Raw genomic sequence first — 13,454 nt, forward strand, 5'->3', positions numbered from 1 at the left:
GGCGTTTTCTAAGACGTTTCTTTCAGGTGTGTGATGAGGTTCTCCCCACCTCTCGAGAAGCGACGGCAGGAGTTCCAATAAGTGACACAATCGCTTCCCTTTAGTGACGTGATTTATTAAAACACAATAAAACATCTGCGCATTCAGTGCTCCATGAAGAATTTGTACACCGTTCATCTCCTCCTATCTTCGGCCTCGCTATTTGGCTGCAGAGATAACGAGCAAACAGAATGAGTACCAACATTTCTTTGTTTCTGCTTATCAACTCTGGGTAATAAAAGAGGACACAAGACTGTGCGGCGGTCACCTCTCTGACGTTCCTCCACTATTTCGTGAATGATTTCTTCGATCACTGGAGCCACATGATCCAGCTGGTTGGGGGTAAGACGGACTGCAATCTCCACAGTTTTATCCTGGAAGCACAAATCGGCAATATTTTATATTTAGTTATACACAAACACACAACATGAAGGGTGATATGTGTGTGTGTTTGTGTGTGCTTACATGTTCCACTTGAGGAAGCTGCTGTTGGACTGTGACCTCTTCAAACTGACCATCCTCCGATCGAGGCTCCATGTCCTTTCTACCTTCTCGCTCCTGCGGCACAGGCACACAAACAGAAACAAAATGGAAATATATGGTCATGCAAATATTAAAAAAGTGTTTCAAATAATAAATGAGTTTGAATTTTTTTTAACAAAATATGTATAGGTTATACATGATCTATTACAAGACTAGACTCTAGAGTCTAACTGGTTTGGTAACACTGAAAAGATGACAGTCAATGCCATCGATTTTTCGCTCAGCCCTGCTTCTACGCCATCCAATCAAAAACAAGCAGCTTACCTTCATCAGCATCATCTCCTTTGGGCTGAAAAAAGTGATGTGTCCATCAGTCCTCTCTGCCAGCAGCGCCACCAGGCACGCCAGCACCACGCAACCAGTCACTGCCCCACGCATGCTCATTCTGCTCCGTCCTGGACACGCACACGTACACACACACACATATGGTACATAGGTATGTGCACAGAACAGTAACAACTCATACAGATCGACAGTGGAAGCAGTGTTTCCACATAAGAAAGGGTGAGTGGCACTGAGGCCAGGCAGCGTACAGAGATTTTTTTAGCAGTGTGAAAGAGAGGTGACAGTTAAAATAGGTCAACATGCAGTACGTGACATAAGGTCCTGTGCGTGTGTGTGTGTGTGTGTGTATGTGTGTGTGTGTGTGTGTGTGTGTGTGTGTGTGTGTGTGTGTGTGTGTGTGTGTGTGTGTGTGTGTGTGTGTGTGTGTGTGTGTGTGTGTGTGTGTGTGTGTAAAACAATAACTGAGTTTAAAACAAGGACGCCAGATACCATTGCATTATGCAAGTGAGAGGTTAAGACATCGATAGGAGATAAGGAAGGAGAGAGAGAGAGAGAGAGAGAGAGAGAGAGAGAGAGAGAGAGAGAGAGAGAGAGAGAGAGAGAGAGAGAGAGAGAGAGAGAGAGAATGAGAGCGAGTGAGAGAAGGGGGGGTTGGAGGACAACATACAGAACTGGCTGCTTCACTTAGAAACGACAAAAGTAAAAGACAAAGAGACAGAGGGAAAAACTGAGGAATGGAAGTGTCTATACTCACGTTCTGTGCCAGCCCTGGTCAGCTACTAAAGGAATTGTGATTTAACATGAGCAGAGCTCCACCAGTCTGAGTGTCAGCCTGTCCCTGTCAGCCTTTATATCAGGCCCTGTCCCCATCAGCCAGCTTTTTACTGTCCTCCCTCACATCCGCTTCTCAACAAGGTCCTTCAAGCACTCTCCTCCACGCTCCTGGAAACACACCTCTTCCTCAGGAATCTGACCTTTTTTTTTTTTTAGGGCAGGATGCTTTCCATAACGCACTGATGCGGGCTTCTGACAAGACTGAGAAAGTCACACATTGATTAGCTGTTGTTATAAGATGAAAGTGTTTGATGCAAATGGAATGTGGACATTTGTAGTATGTAGAGAAATCACTATTTGCCATTGTTCATGCACTGATCGCATATAATAATGATAATAATAATAGTAATAAATTAATTAATATGTTTATTGCAAAAAAGTTTAAAGTTAAACGAATAAGTTGAATTCTGTGAAGACTATGCTGGACTTCATCTGTGTGTTTGTATCAGCCAGATGACAATCTATTCAGAGAGCCCAGTCATAAATTCTCCGCTCTAAACCAATATACAACACCAAGTGACATTTATTGCACGCCTCTAATCTATGTTTGTGTACCAACAGACCCACATGCATCTGTTCCTTGGAGACCTCAGGAGTCTAAAGAACTTTAACGATGCTTTCTTCCGAGATAGAAACTGTTTTTCTGCATGATGGGGAAATGTTACTGACAACTGTGTCCTTTCTGCAGTCAGAATACTCTATATGAGTGGACAATAAAATATAGTGCTATTATTATTTCTGGTTTATTGCAATGTGAGTCCACAAGCACCTTGTAGCACTTCCTGTGGCAACACAACCCTGATGCACATTTTTCTATCACTTACAGTACGGCTAGTTGGTCATATCTCTGTACTTAAGCAATATTTTTTAGCTTGTGGAAATTCCAAATTGTATATATATAAAATGAATAAGTAGTTAAACCCGCAGACAGATTTAATATAATAATAATAATAATAATAATAATAATAATAATAATAATAATAATAATAATAATAATAATAATAATAATAATAATAATAATAATAATAATAATAATAATAATAACAACATGCGGAGTTTGCATGTTCTCCCTGTGTCTGCATGGGTTATCTCCGGGTTCTCCGGCTTCCTCCCACCTCCAAAAACATGCGCTTCAGGTTAATTGGCCATTCCAAATTGCCTGTAGTGTGTGAGTGGTTGTCTGTCCTTATTTGGCTCCGTGGTGCACTGGCGTCTGGCCTAGAGTTTCCCCCTCCTCGCGCCCTAAGCCAGGGATAGTTTCCAGCCCCCTGCGACCCACTATAGCGGGTAAAGCAGTTCGGAAGATGAATGAATGATTAATAATTATATATTGTTGGAGTTGCAGTGACAGAGTCCTGCATTTACTTTGGACCTTCTCTATGAAGTATAAATCGATCAATATGTATGGCATAAAAACATCAGCCCTGTGATGTAGAAAGATAAAACAGGACAAAGAATTACACTAAGAAGTATCGCCTATTGTCACATGTTTTGTATGTAGGAATGTCTTATAGATAGCGCTGAAAAGACTGAGTAGATAAACTAGCGATTAATGATTCCACATTGTACAATGTAAAGTGATCTGTGCATTTGATCTATGTCTGGGGAGGGCTGGGAAGCTCATTTAAGGGGTAAATTGGGGTCAAATCCACATTTTACCACCTAATCTAAGAAAATAATACTGGAGAACGTGGGCATCAATCCCGCTACTTCTCGCATGCTGAACGAGTGCTCTACCATTTTAACTAATTCCCCTGCTGCGGACTCAGCAAAGACTGGAATATTTTTTTGTGTCACATATTTTCTATGAAGGGGTTAGGGTTAGAAGGGGTTAGAGGTTGACCCATGTCTGTTACCCTGTCTTTTACCCATGTCTGTTACCCCTGTCTGTTACCCTGTCTGTTACCTGTCTGTTGTCCCCTGTCTGTTACTCCTGTCTATTACCCTGTCTGTTACCGTGTCTATTATCCTGTAGCCGTAAGAGGGCACAAGCCAGTGTCTTATTGTGCCAGTCCCAAGCCTGGATAAATACAGAGGTTTGTGTCAGGAAGGGCATCCGACGTAAAACTTTTGCCAAACCAAACATACAAATCAAAACTATGACTTCCATACCGGATCGGTCGAGGCCCAGGTCAACAACAACTGCCATCGGGGCTGTTCACCTACAGGGTGCCGGTGGAAATTGGAGTACTGTTGGTCAAAAGGAGAGGAGGTGTTCGTAGGAAGAGAAAGAAGAGCCAAGAGTACAGGACTGAGAGTAGGGACATTAAATGTTGGGACTATGACAGGAAAAGATAGAGAGTTGGTTGATATGATGCAGAGGAGGAAGGTAGACATACTGTGTGTCCAAGAGACCAGGTGGAAAGGTAGCAAGGCTAGAAGTTTAGGAGCAGGGTTCAAGTTGTTCTATCATGGTGTAGATAGGAAGAGAAATGGAGTAGGAGTTATCTTGAAGGGGGAGTTTGTTAGGAATGTCCTGGAGGTAAAAAGAGTGTCAGATAGAGTGATGAGTCTGAAGCTAGAAATAGAAGGCGCGATGTTCATTGTTGTTAGTGGGTATGCTCCAAAGGTAGGATGTGAGCTGGAGAAGAAGGAGAAATTCTGGTTGGACTTTGATGAATTGATGCAGAGCATACCTAGAAGTGAGAGAGTTGTCATTGGTGCAGACTTCAATCGACATATTGGTGCAGGAAACAGAGGTGATGAGGAGGTGATGGGCAGGTTTGGTATCCAGGAGAGGAATGCAGAAGGACAGATGGTAGTAGACTTTGCAAAAAGGATGGAAATGGCTATAGTGAATACTTTCTTCCAGAAGAGGCAGGAACATAGGGTAACCTATAAGAGTGGAGGTAGGAGCACACAAGTAGACTACATCTTGTGTAGACGATGTAATCGGAAGGAGATCAGTGACTGCAAAGTAGTGGTAGGCGAGAGTGTAGCCAAACAGCATAGGATGGTGGTGTGTAGGATGACTCTGGTGGTGAGGAAGATGAAGAGGGCAAAGGCAGAGCAGAAGACGAAATGGTGAAGCTAAAAAAGGAAGAGTATTGCATGACTTTTAGGAAGGAGTTAAGACAGGCTCTGGGTGGTCAGGAGGTGCTTCCAGATGACTGGACAACTACAGCTAATGTGATCAGGGAGACAGGTAGGAGAGTACTCGGTGTGTCATCTGGAAGGAAAGTAGATAAGGAGACTTGGTGGTGGAATGAGGAGGTACAGGAGTGTATACAGAGAAAGAGGTTAGCTAAGAAGAAGTGGGATGCTGAGAGGACTTAGGAGAGTAGACAGGAGTACAGGGAGATGCAGCGTAATGCGAAGGTAGAGGTGGCAAAGGTCAAACAAGGGGCTTATGATGACTTGTATGTTAGGCTGGACATTAAGGAGGGAGAGACTGATCTATACAGGTTGGCAAGACAGAGAGAGAAATGGGAAGGACATGCAGCAGGTTAGGGTGATTAAGGATAGGGATGGAAGTCTATTGACAGGTGCCAGTAGTGTGATGGGAAGATGGAAAGAGTACTTTGAAGAGTTGATGAACGTGGAAAATGAGAGAGAACAAAGACTGGACGAGATGACTGTTGTGGACCAGGAAGTAGCAAAGATTAGTCAGGATGAAGTGAGGAGGGCATTGAAGAGGATGAAGAGTGGAAGGCAGTCGGTCCTGATGATATACCTGTGGAGGTTTGGAAGTGTCTAGGAGAGGTGGCAGTAGAGTTTCTGACTGGGTTCAACAGAATCATAGATAGTGAGAAGACGCCTGAGGAATAGAGGAGAAGTGTGCTGGTGCCTATTTTTAAGAACAAGGGAGACGTGCAGAGTTGTGGCAACTACAGAGGAATAAAGCTGATGAGCCACACAATGAAGTTGTGGGAGAGAGTAGTGGAAGCTAGACTAAGGGCAGAAGTGAGCATCTGTAAGCAGCAGTATGGTTTCATGCCAAAAAAGAGTACTACAGATGCAGTATGTGCTTTGAGGAAGTTGATAGAGAAGTACAGAGAAGGCCAGAGGGAGCTGCATTGTGTTTTTGTAGAGCTGGAGAAAGCTTATGACAGGGTGCCCAGAGAGGAACTGTGGTATTGTATGAGGAAGTCTGGAGTGGCAGAGAAGTATGTTAGAGTGGTGCAGGACATGTATGAGGACTGTAAGACAGTGGTGAGGTGTGCTGTAGGTGTGACAGAGGAGTTCAAGGTGGAGGTGGGACTGCATCAGGGATCAGCTCTGAGCCCCTTCTTGTTCGCTATGGTGATGGACAGGCTGACAGACGAGGTTAGACAGGAATTTCCATGGACTATGATGTTTGCAGATGACATTGTGATCTGCAGTGAGAGCAGGGAACAGGTGGAGGAGAAGCTAGAGAGGTGGAGGTTTGTCCTGGAAAGGAGAGGAATGAAGGTTAGCCGCAGTAAGACAGAGTACATGTGTGTGAATGAGAGGGACCCAAGTGGAATAGTGAGGTTACAGGGAGAAGAGATCAAGAAGGTGGAGGATTTTAAGTACTTAGGATCAACAGTCCAGAGCAATGGAGAGTGTGGAAAAGGGGTGAAGAAGCGTGTACAGGCAGGATGGAACGGGTGGATGAAAGTGTCAGGTGTGATGTATGATAGAAGAGTTTCAGCTAAAATGAAAGGAAAGGTGTACAAAACTATGGTGAGACCAGCGATGTTGTTTGGTCTAGAGACAGTGTCACTGAGGAAAAGACAGGAGACAGAGCTGGAGGTAGCAGAGATGAAGATGCTGAGGTTCTCTCTGGGAGTGACCAGGAAGGATAGGATCAGGAATGAGTACATCAGAGGGACAGCACATGTTAGAGGTTTTGGAGATAAATTCAGAGAGGCCAGACTGAGATGGTTTGGACATGTCCAGAGGAGAGATAGTGAATATATTGGTAGAAGGATGCTGAGTTTTGAACAGCCAGGCAGGAGGCCTAGAGGAAGACCAAAGAGGAGGTTTATGGATGTAGTGAAAGAGGACATGAGGGTAGTTGGTGTAAGAGAAGAGGATGCAGAAGACAGAGTTAGATGGAGGCAACTGATTCGCTGTGGTGACACCTGAAAGGAAAAGCCGAAAGAAAAAAAAAAGATTTTCTATGAGAACATATTTTTGCATTTTAATTTGATACCAACTTTTTTTTTTTTTAGTTATCTCATTCAACCATACTGTGCTCGTTGAACTACATACTGCCACACATTATTATGTTATAATACTGGTTCCATGTTTGTAAACGAACATACGGACATTCCTCTTGGTGTCCAGCAGATGGCGACGTCTCCAACAAGTCTCGCGATGTTTAGGTACTATCGCGATATTTGGGCCTTGCCCTTATTTGCAAAACTACAACGTTGCCTTCTTTTACGTGAGGTGAAGAAACTGATCAGACGCGTGGTGTGCACTGGTGCACAGATTAGTTAATCATGGTAAGAGGCACGGTGGCGGTTGTGTAGTTTGTGTAATTTCTAAGTGTTTATATATATATAATAGGATTAATTCTATTTGACATCAATGTCACGTTCGAAATGTTAGGTTTTACCTGTTGTCCAGTTGGAGGCCTCGCCACACGTGAAGCGCGATTCTAGCCGCTAGCATTAGCTCAACGATGCTTCTTTGGCTCAAGCTACGGTCGTTTACAACTCAAACGTAATTCAGCTTTACATTTGAACGCAGTTATTTGTCTTTGTATTTAAGCAGCTGCGCAAAGGCCTTTTTTAATACTGTACTTAAAAACGTCCGGGCTAAGGTTAGTAAGCTGCTATCTAGCGGTAGCGTCCTGGTACTTACGTACGGGCCCAAATCAACACGTGGGTGCGTCTCTGCAGCGTATGAGATCTGTTTTAATAATTCAAAGGGAGACTTAATCGTATAGTTAAATGCAATGTTTAAGCGATCATAGTTTTATCCAATAAAAATGAATAACGCAATTTGTACCTAAGGTCTTTTAACAGACATCGCAATTTGTGCTTGAGTTTTTATATATAGTTTGGAAATTATTGTAACGCTTAATGATGTAATCTAGGTTATTTTCTAATTCAGTGGGGGTTTTTTGCAGGTGCTGTTGCATGTGTTGTACGAGCATGCGGCGGGTTACGCGCTGTTTGCCGTTAAAGAAGTGGAGGAGATCGGCATGCTGCTGCCCCAGGTGGACATCATTTCCTCGCTTCTTTTTACTGAGTCAAAACGGTTTTCCGAATGGTTTGATATTGAAATTTGGGTGTTTCAGGTGGAGGAGAGCGTGCTGAACATTGCGAAATTCAACAGCATGGTCAGCCTGGCTGCCTTCTTTCCGTTCAAATCAGCCCAAGCTGCCCTGGAGAACATGAATGCCATTTCTGAAGGCAAGTGACCGACTTCCTTACTGGTGGTATTGATTCCCTCAGTTTTAATGATGTTGTTATAATCTGTCAATCCACTGATTTACTGTGCTGACAGCCTTATGTCTATTCTGAACAACTGGGGAAATTCTTTTTGAATTTTCGCATTGATTCCAAGTCAGTTTGGCTTTGCTTTTAAATCTCTGCCCAAGTTAAACAGTATCCTAAATCATGTCCCTTTCAGGTGTGGTTCATGCTGACCTGAAATTGTTCCTGGAAACCAATTTGCCCCTTTCTGGGAAGAAGAAACCTGTGTTGGGAGTTTCAGATGCTAAGATTGGAGCTGCTTTACAAGAAGAATTTAACATTTCCATCCAGACGAGTGGAGTAGTGGCAGAGATTAGCAGAGGTGAGGACACCACTCGTTTATGGACTCTTGAGGATGAGCACTTTCACAGCGCAGTTGCACTGAAGAGATTCCCAGAAAGTTAGCATTTTAGAAATGTGGTCTGTTGTGATGTGATCTTGTAACCCTGAAACTCATGAAGGTTCATACTGAAAAGCTGAATGGCCACTTGTCTTCCCGCTCCACTCTTGCGCTGGTCCTCAACCATGCCTTCATCTGTCGTCTGTCCCATCAGGTGTGCGTCTCCACTTCCATTCCCTGGTGAAGGGTCTGACTGCCCAGGCAGCCTCCAAAGCACAACTGGGCCTTGGCCATAGCTACTCCAGAGCCAAAGTCAAGTTTAACGTCAACAGGAATGACAACATGATCATTCAGTCCATTGCTCTTTTGGATCAACTGGACAAAGACATCAACACTTTCTCCATGCGTGTTCGGTGAGTCTTGGTCACTTTTATTTCAAATATTTTATGGTGGAGTGTTAATTTCTTTGCAGCACCCTTCATTTTGGACCCTCTTGATGTTTAAGATTCTGTTGTTAGAGGCTTAACGTTTCCTTTATGACATTGTCTTTGATTTTATAGAGAATGGTACGGTTACCACTTCCCAGAGTTGATAAAGATTGTGTCCGACAACTCCATGTACTGCCGCCTGGCTCGGCTCATCGGAAACAGGAAAGAGCTGTCTGAGGAAAATCTAGAGAGCTTGGAGGAGGTGGTGATGGACGGCGCAAAGGCTCAGGCCATCCTCGATGCATCCCGTTCTTCCATGGGTTAGCATGAGAATCTTTCATTCACACACTGACTTACAAACGGTTCTGTCACTTAAAGTTCTTGCTTCAAACCACAGCATGCCCCTTTTTTGCTCACCTTGGATTTACAAATGTCCTTGGTGATAACACAGGGGGCAGAGGAGCTCTCTCATAAACCTGTAGTGAAGGCACAAATCCTCATTGCGGATCCTGTCGGGAGAAACATGCACTGCGTGAAATGTGTTTTGTTTTTTTTAATTACGATGAAGTCGTATCTCTCAGCTCAAGAACTGCCAATCTTCTCCAGGTATGGACATCTCTCCCATTGACCTGATCAACATAGAGAGGTTTTCTGTTCGCGTTGTGTCTCTGGCTGCTTATCGGCTGGAGTTGCAGGAATACCTGCGCTCCAAGATGGGTCAGGTGGCTCCAAATCTGGCAGCCTTGATCGGAGAAGTGGTACGTAAGCTGTACTTCATAAGAACTATCAATAAATTGTGTTTTAGGTGTCCATTCTGTTTTGTGTGTGTAATATTTGGACCAATGATGTTATACCAAAAATCTGTCAATCCACTGAATCTCTGTTGACAAACACATCCGGTGCTGATGGTCCTCATTTTGTATTGAATCAAATTAATAAAGGGATCAACCGATCGCTGTTGGCCTGAGATGCTCAGTTCGTTTTCTTTCCTTGCAGGTGGGAGCGCGTCTGATCTCCCATGCAGGCAGTTTAACCAACCTGGCCAAGTACCCCGCCTCCACCGTTCAGATCCTGGGAGCTGAGAAGGCCCTGTTCAGGTACTGGGGCGCCCCCTCCCTGCTGGGGGATGCAGTGGTTGCAGTGATGGCAGGGCTGGGCCGGAGCAGAGCAGGGTGACCGGAGAAGTCTTCTCCGGAGTGAGCCCTCTCGTCCAAATGCACCCCCACAGTCTGAGCAGCCACCCACAGCATCGAGGTAGAAAGTCTCGAGCTAGTTCAGTCCATGCTACTTTTTTAATACTGGCGATAAAGGGTTAACCTGAACTCATGGCTCAGTTCTGGAATGTAGATGATCACTGGTCCGTTTTGAAAGACATTATTATTGGCTCATTATGCTTTCGCAAATTTCCTGGTTTACTGTACGTTGTCCACCAGATAAAGCCTTTCAGTTGTTTTAAAACCAGTTCAAAATTACAGGCGTGAAAACCGCCTTACCCTCATTTGTGTCTGTTGTCACCACTAGTTATTTTATCAAGTTGGGCTTGTCAGTGTTGTAGATGTTGTTTTCTTATTTTCTCAGAGCTCTAAAGACTCGAGGCAACACCCCCAAATACGGGCTCATCTTCCACTCAACCTTTATTGGACGGGCAGAAGCGAAGAACAAAGGGCGCATATCCAGATATTTGGCAAACAAATGCACCATTGCATCGCGCATTGACTGTTTCTCTGGTGAGTGATTAGAATTTTTGGAATTGTGTGTCATTTTCTACAAGCAGTGGCTTAATTGCAGTGATGCTCACATTTTTCGTCAACAGTATTCATCCATTAGGTTGGTGTTGAAAGCTTATTTCTGAGCAAAGCCTGCATGTCTGTGAAGATAAGTGATGTACCCTTTTGTTGTTGTGCTAATCCATTGCTCCTGTTGTTGTCTATCCTTCAGAGGTACCCACAAGTGTGTTTGGTGACAGGCTGCGTGAGCAGGTGGAAGAGCGCCTGTCTTTCTACGAGACCGGTGATGTTCCTCGGAAGAACGTTGATGTCATGAAGGAAGCGGTGAAAGAGGTGGGTCTAAGATGTACAAGTTGGACAGCACATGGTCCATGACTGTTGGTGAGGTTGTTGACGTGTTTGTCATTGCTGTGGATGATGACACTTCTTTCCCTGACATCATTGTGAGGGTAAAAACTGATTTAATGAGCCTGACACAGCTCGGCTGAGTTAGAATCACCGACCGTTTCATCCTGATTGCGATTAACTTATTTTCCTCCCATCTCAGGCTTCTGACGTTGCAGCTGAAATTAAGCGGAAACTAGAAAAGAAAGAAAAGAAGCGCAAGAAGCGTGAAAAGAAATTGCAAGAACTTGAAGAAAATGGTGACACCAATGGAGAAGTTGGGGTGAGTTGGAGTTTTGCTCATTGGCTGCATGTTATGATTTGAGATTTGACCCAACGCGTGGTCCTGTCTCAGTGTACGACATGCTACATCAGCCCGATTCCGAACCATTGACAGGTCCAAAAAATGGATTTGGTCACTGAAGTGAGTCGGACATCTCTGAAAATGTGGGAATTAACTGTACATTTAACTCACTGGCTGCCATTGACGTAGATTCCAGTTATGTGGGAACACTCTGGCATCGAGGTCATACTCCTATAGCAATGAAGGTGCAAACTAATCCCCTGTAGGTGGCAGTAGTGAGAATATGACAGGTCGAGACTGCGAAAAGGATCGCAAAACTTTGGAAGTCAGACAAGTTCAGGCAGCTCAGATTCGTGCAGACAACATTACATGCTAGTGTGGCAAGAGTCTCCATCGTGAGAAAAGATGATTGAAATGATGAGTGGGATGAAAGGGTAGAGGTCCGAATCTCATATACGCTCTGCAACCCCTGAACCCCAGGGAGCTATTTCAGTGCTCATTAGATTTGTTATCGCGGCAGCAGCAAAAAAAATAATAAAAAAATCATGCATTGTGGTGAAATGAAGATATTTAACAGTTGTAAATTCGTAAACAATTAATTTTGCTTTTCAGTATTGATGTTATAGAAGTAAATGTTGTAAAGATAAAAAACATTAGCACCGAAGTCGGCGTTTTGCTCGACATGCGTCTTTGTACAAAAAGATTTTCTCCTATTTTTGGCAAAGAACGTGCGTTTCTGCTAAAACCACCCTATTGTCTAAAGCTAGAAACAATTTTTTCCTGACGAAAAGAAAATCTACACTTTATTTTGATAATTTCACTGTGTATATTGTAATAAAACTCAATATTCTATGGGCCTTGAAAAATTTGTGAGAATGCTCAAAAGCTGGCAGTATTTAAAACTGCTCTGAAAATGGCTGACAGCCAGTGAGTTGTGGGTAGCTGGAATTGCAAAAGTCTCATCTTGTCATGTTGTTTCCACTTCCTACTTTGTAGGTGGAGAATGGAGACGAGAGCACACCCATGGTGAAGAAAAAGAAGAAGAAACAGACAGCTGAGGAGATGGATGTCCAGACGGAGGAGAACCCCGTCCCAGAGACAGAACCCGAAGACACCCCAGGGAAAAAGAAAAAGAAACGAAAAGCAGAGGCTGATGACGTCATGACAGAAGAAGCTGCTGTTACGGATAATGGAGAAGAAACCCCGGCTAAGAAGAAAAAGAAAAGGAAGTCTGAAACCACGGATGTAGAACTTGTAGAAGAGACCCCCCCAACTATGTCCGAGAAGAAGAAAAAAAAGAAAAAGGCGGCTGCAGAATAGAGAACATGTTCAAAGACTGTCATTTTTCTGAACAGTTTATTTTTGTATTAATTTTGTTTTAAGCTAGATCACGAAAGCGACTTTGATTTTTATCAACCATAAAGCAGTTATGACTGCAGAAAACGCTTTAACTGTGCCTTCCCTTAATTACAGTTTACTTGTATGTACATTCTTTATTCATTAAAGCTTTTGAGGAATTAATGTTGTTCGTCATTTTTAATGTGAAGTCATTTGACCAAAAGCCATCACTGTGGCTGTCGTGTGTAGAAAGGAAAGTTAACATTAGTGTCTCAACATGAATCCAATGGAAAATGTAGTTTGGTGTGACGGAATATTAAAGTGTTGGCATTTTACCTGTGAGGAATGGCCTAAGATTCTTCAGGAAAGCTGCAAAAAGTTGGTGTGTGGCTATTAACAGGTCATCAATCTTCGGAATAAATGTTTTGTTTTTTTTAAGTATACTGAACTTTGGTTTGTATAAGATTAACAGCTGCTATATATAGGGGTTGAGCTACATTATCCCCATTTTTAATAAAGAATGGAACAGATTTAGTATTTGCTTTGAAGCTGTTGATAGAGAAGGCCAGACAGAGCTGCATTGTTTTTGTAGGTCTGGAGAAATGTTATGACAGGGTGCCCAGAGAGGAACTGTGGTATTGTATAAGGGGGTCTGGAGTGGCAGAGAAGTATGTTAGAGCGGTGCAGGACATGTATGAGGACGGTAGACAGTGGTGAGGTGTGCTGTAGGTGTGACAGGTGTTCAAGGTGGGGGTGGAACTGCATCAGGGATCAGCTCTGAGCTTCCTGTTTGCTTTGGTGAATCTCCATGGACTATGATGTTTGCAGATGACATTGTGA

The 13,454-nt window shown here is 43.5% G+C and overlaps 2 protein-coding genes and 2 non-coding genes across 7 annotated transcripts; 3 read left to right on the forward strand and 1 right to left on the reverse strand.

The window, feature by feature from the left end:
* Window positions 1-92: 92 nt before the first annotated feature.
* Window positions 93-7,431, reverse strand: mlnl (motilin-like). Of its 4 annotated transcripts, XM_068315663.1 has the most exons (5): window positions 1,622-2,002; window positions 847-977; window positions 505-597; window positions 308-413; window positions 93-206 (listed from the first exon to the last, which is right to left on the reverse strand). In XM_068315663.1, exons 2-5 carry the CDS (start codon window positions 964-966, stop codon window positions 199-201), a joined length of 327 nt encoding a protein of 108 aa, XP_068171764.1. In that variant the 5' UTR covers window positions 967-977; window positions 1,622-2,002; the 3' UTR covers window positions 93-198. The 4 variants fall into 4 exon arrangements, with proteins under 4 accessions (XP_068171764.1, XP_068171763.1, XP_068171761.1 ...); XM_068315662.1 differs by lacking the exon at window positions 1,622-2,002 and adding an exon at window positions 7,229-7,431 and having other exon boundaries at window positions 93-413; XM_068315660.1 differs by having other exon boundaries at window positions 93-413; window positions 1,622-2,028.
* Window positions 7,039-12,797, forward strand: nop56 (NOP56 ribonucleoprotein homolog). Its single transcript, XM_068315656.1, has 12 exons — window positions 7,039-7,115; window positions 7,745-7,834; window positions 7,916-8,030; window positions 8,251-8,415; window positions 8,648-8,846; window positions 8,994-9,181; window positions 9,468-9,619; window positions 9,858-9,958; window positions 10,440-10,588; window positions 10,800-10,921; window positions 11,136-11,255; window positions 12,273-12,797. The coding sequence occupies exons 1-12, from the start codon at window positions 7,113-7,115 to the stop codon at window positions 12,594-12,596; spliced, it is 1,728 nt and encodes a 575-aa protein (XP_068171757.1). The 5' UTR covers window positions 7,039-7,112; the 3' UTR covers window positions 12,597-12,797.
* LOC137596045 (small nucleolar RNA SNORA26) lies at window positions 9,271-9,388 on the forward strand. The gene has a single exon (XR_011035509.1). It is a non-coding gene; the product is annotated as a small nucleolar RNA SNORA26 (small nucleolar RNA).
* Window positions 10,998-11,065, forward strand: LOC137596044 (small nucleolar RNA SNORD57). Its single transcript, XR_011035508.1, has one exon. It is a non-coding gene; the product is annotated as a small nucleolar RNA SNORD57 (small nucleolar RNA).
* Window positions 12,798-13,454: the final 657 nt, after the last annotated feature.

The sequence above is a fragment of the Antennarius striatus genome, chromosome 5, assembly GCF_040054535.1.
Source record: "Antennarius striatus isolate MH-2024 chromosome 5, ASM4005453v1, whole genome shotgun sequence".
Lineage (NCBI taxonomy): Eukaryota > Metazoa > Chordata > Actinopteri > Lophiiformes > Antennariidae > Antennarius > Antennarius striatus.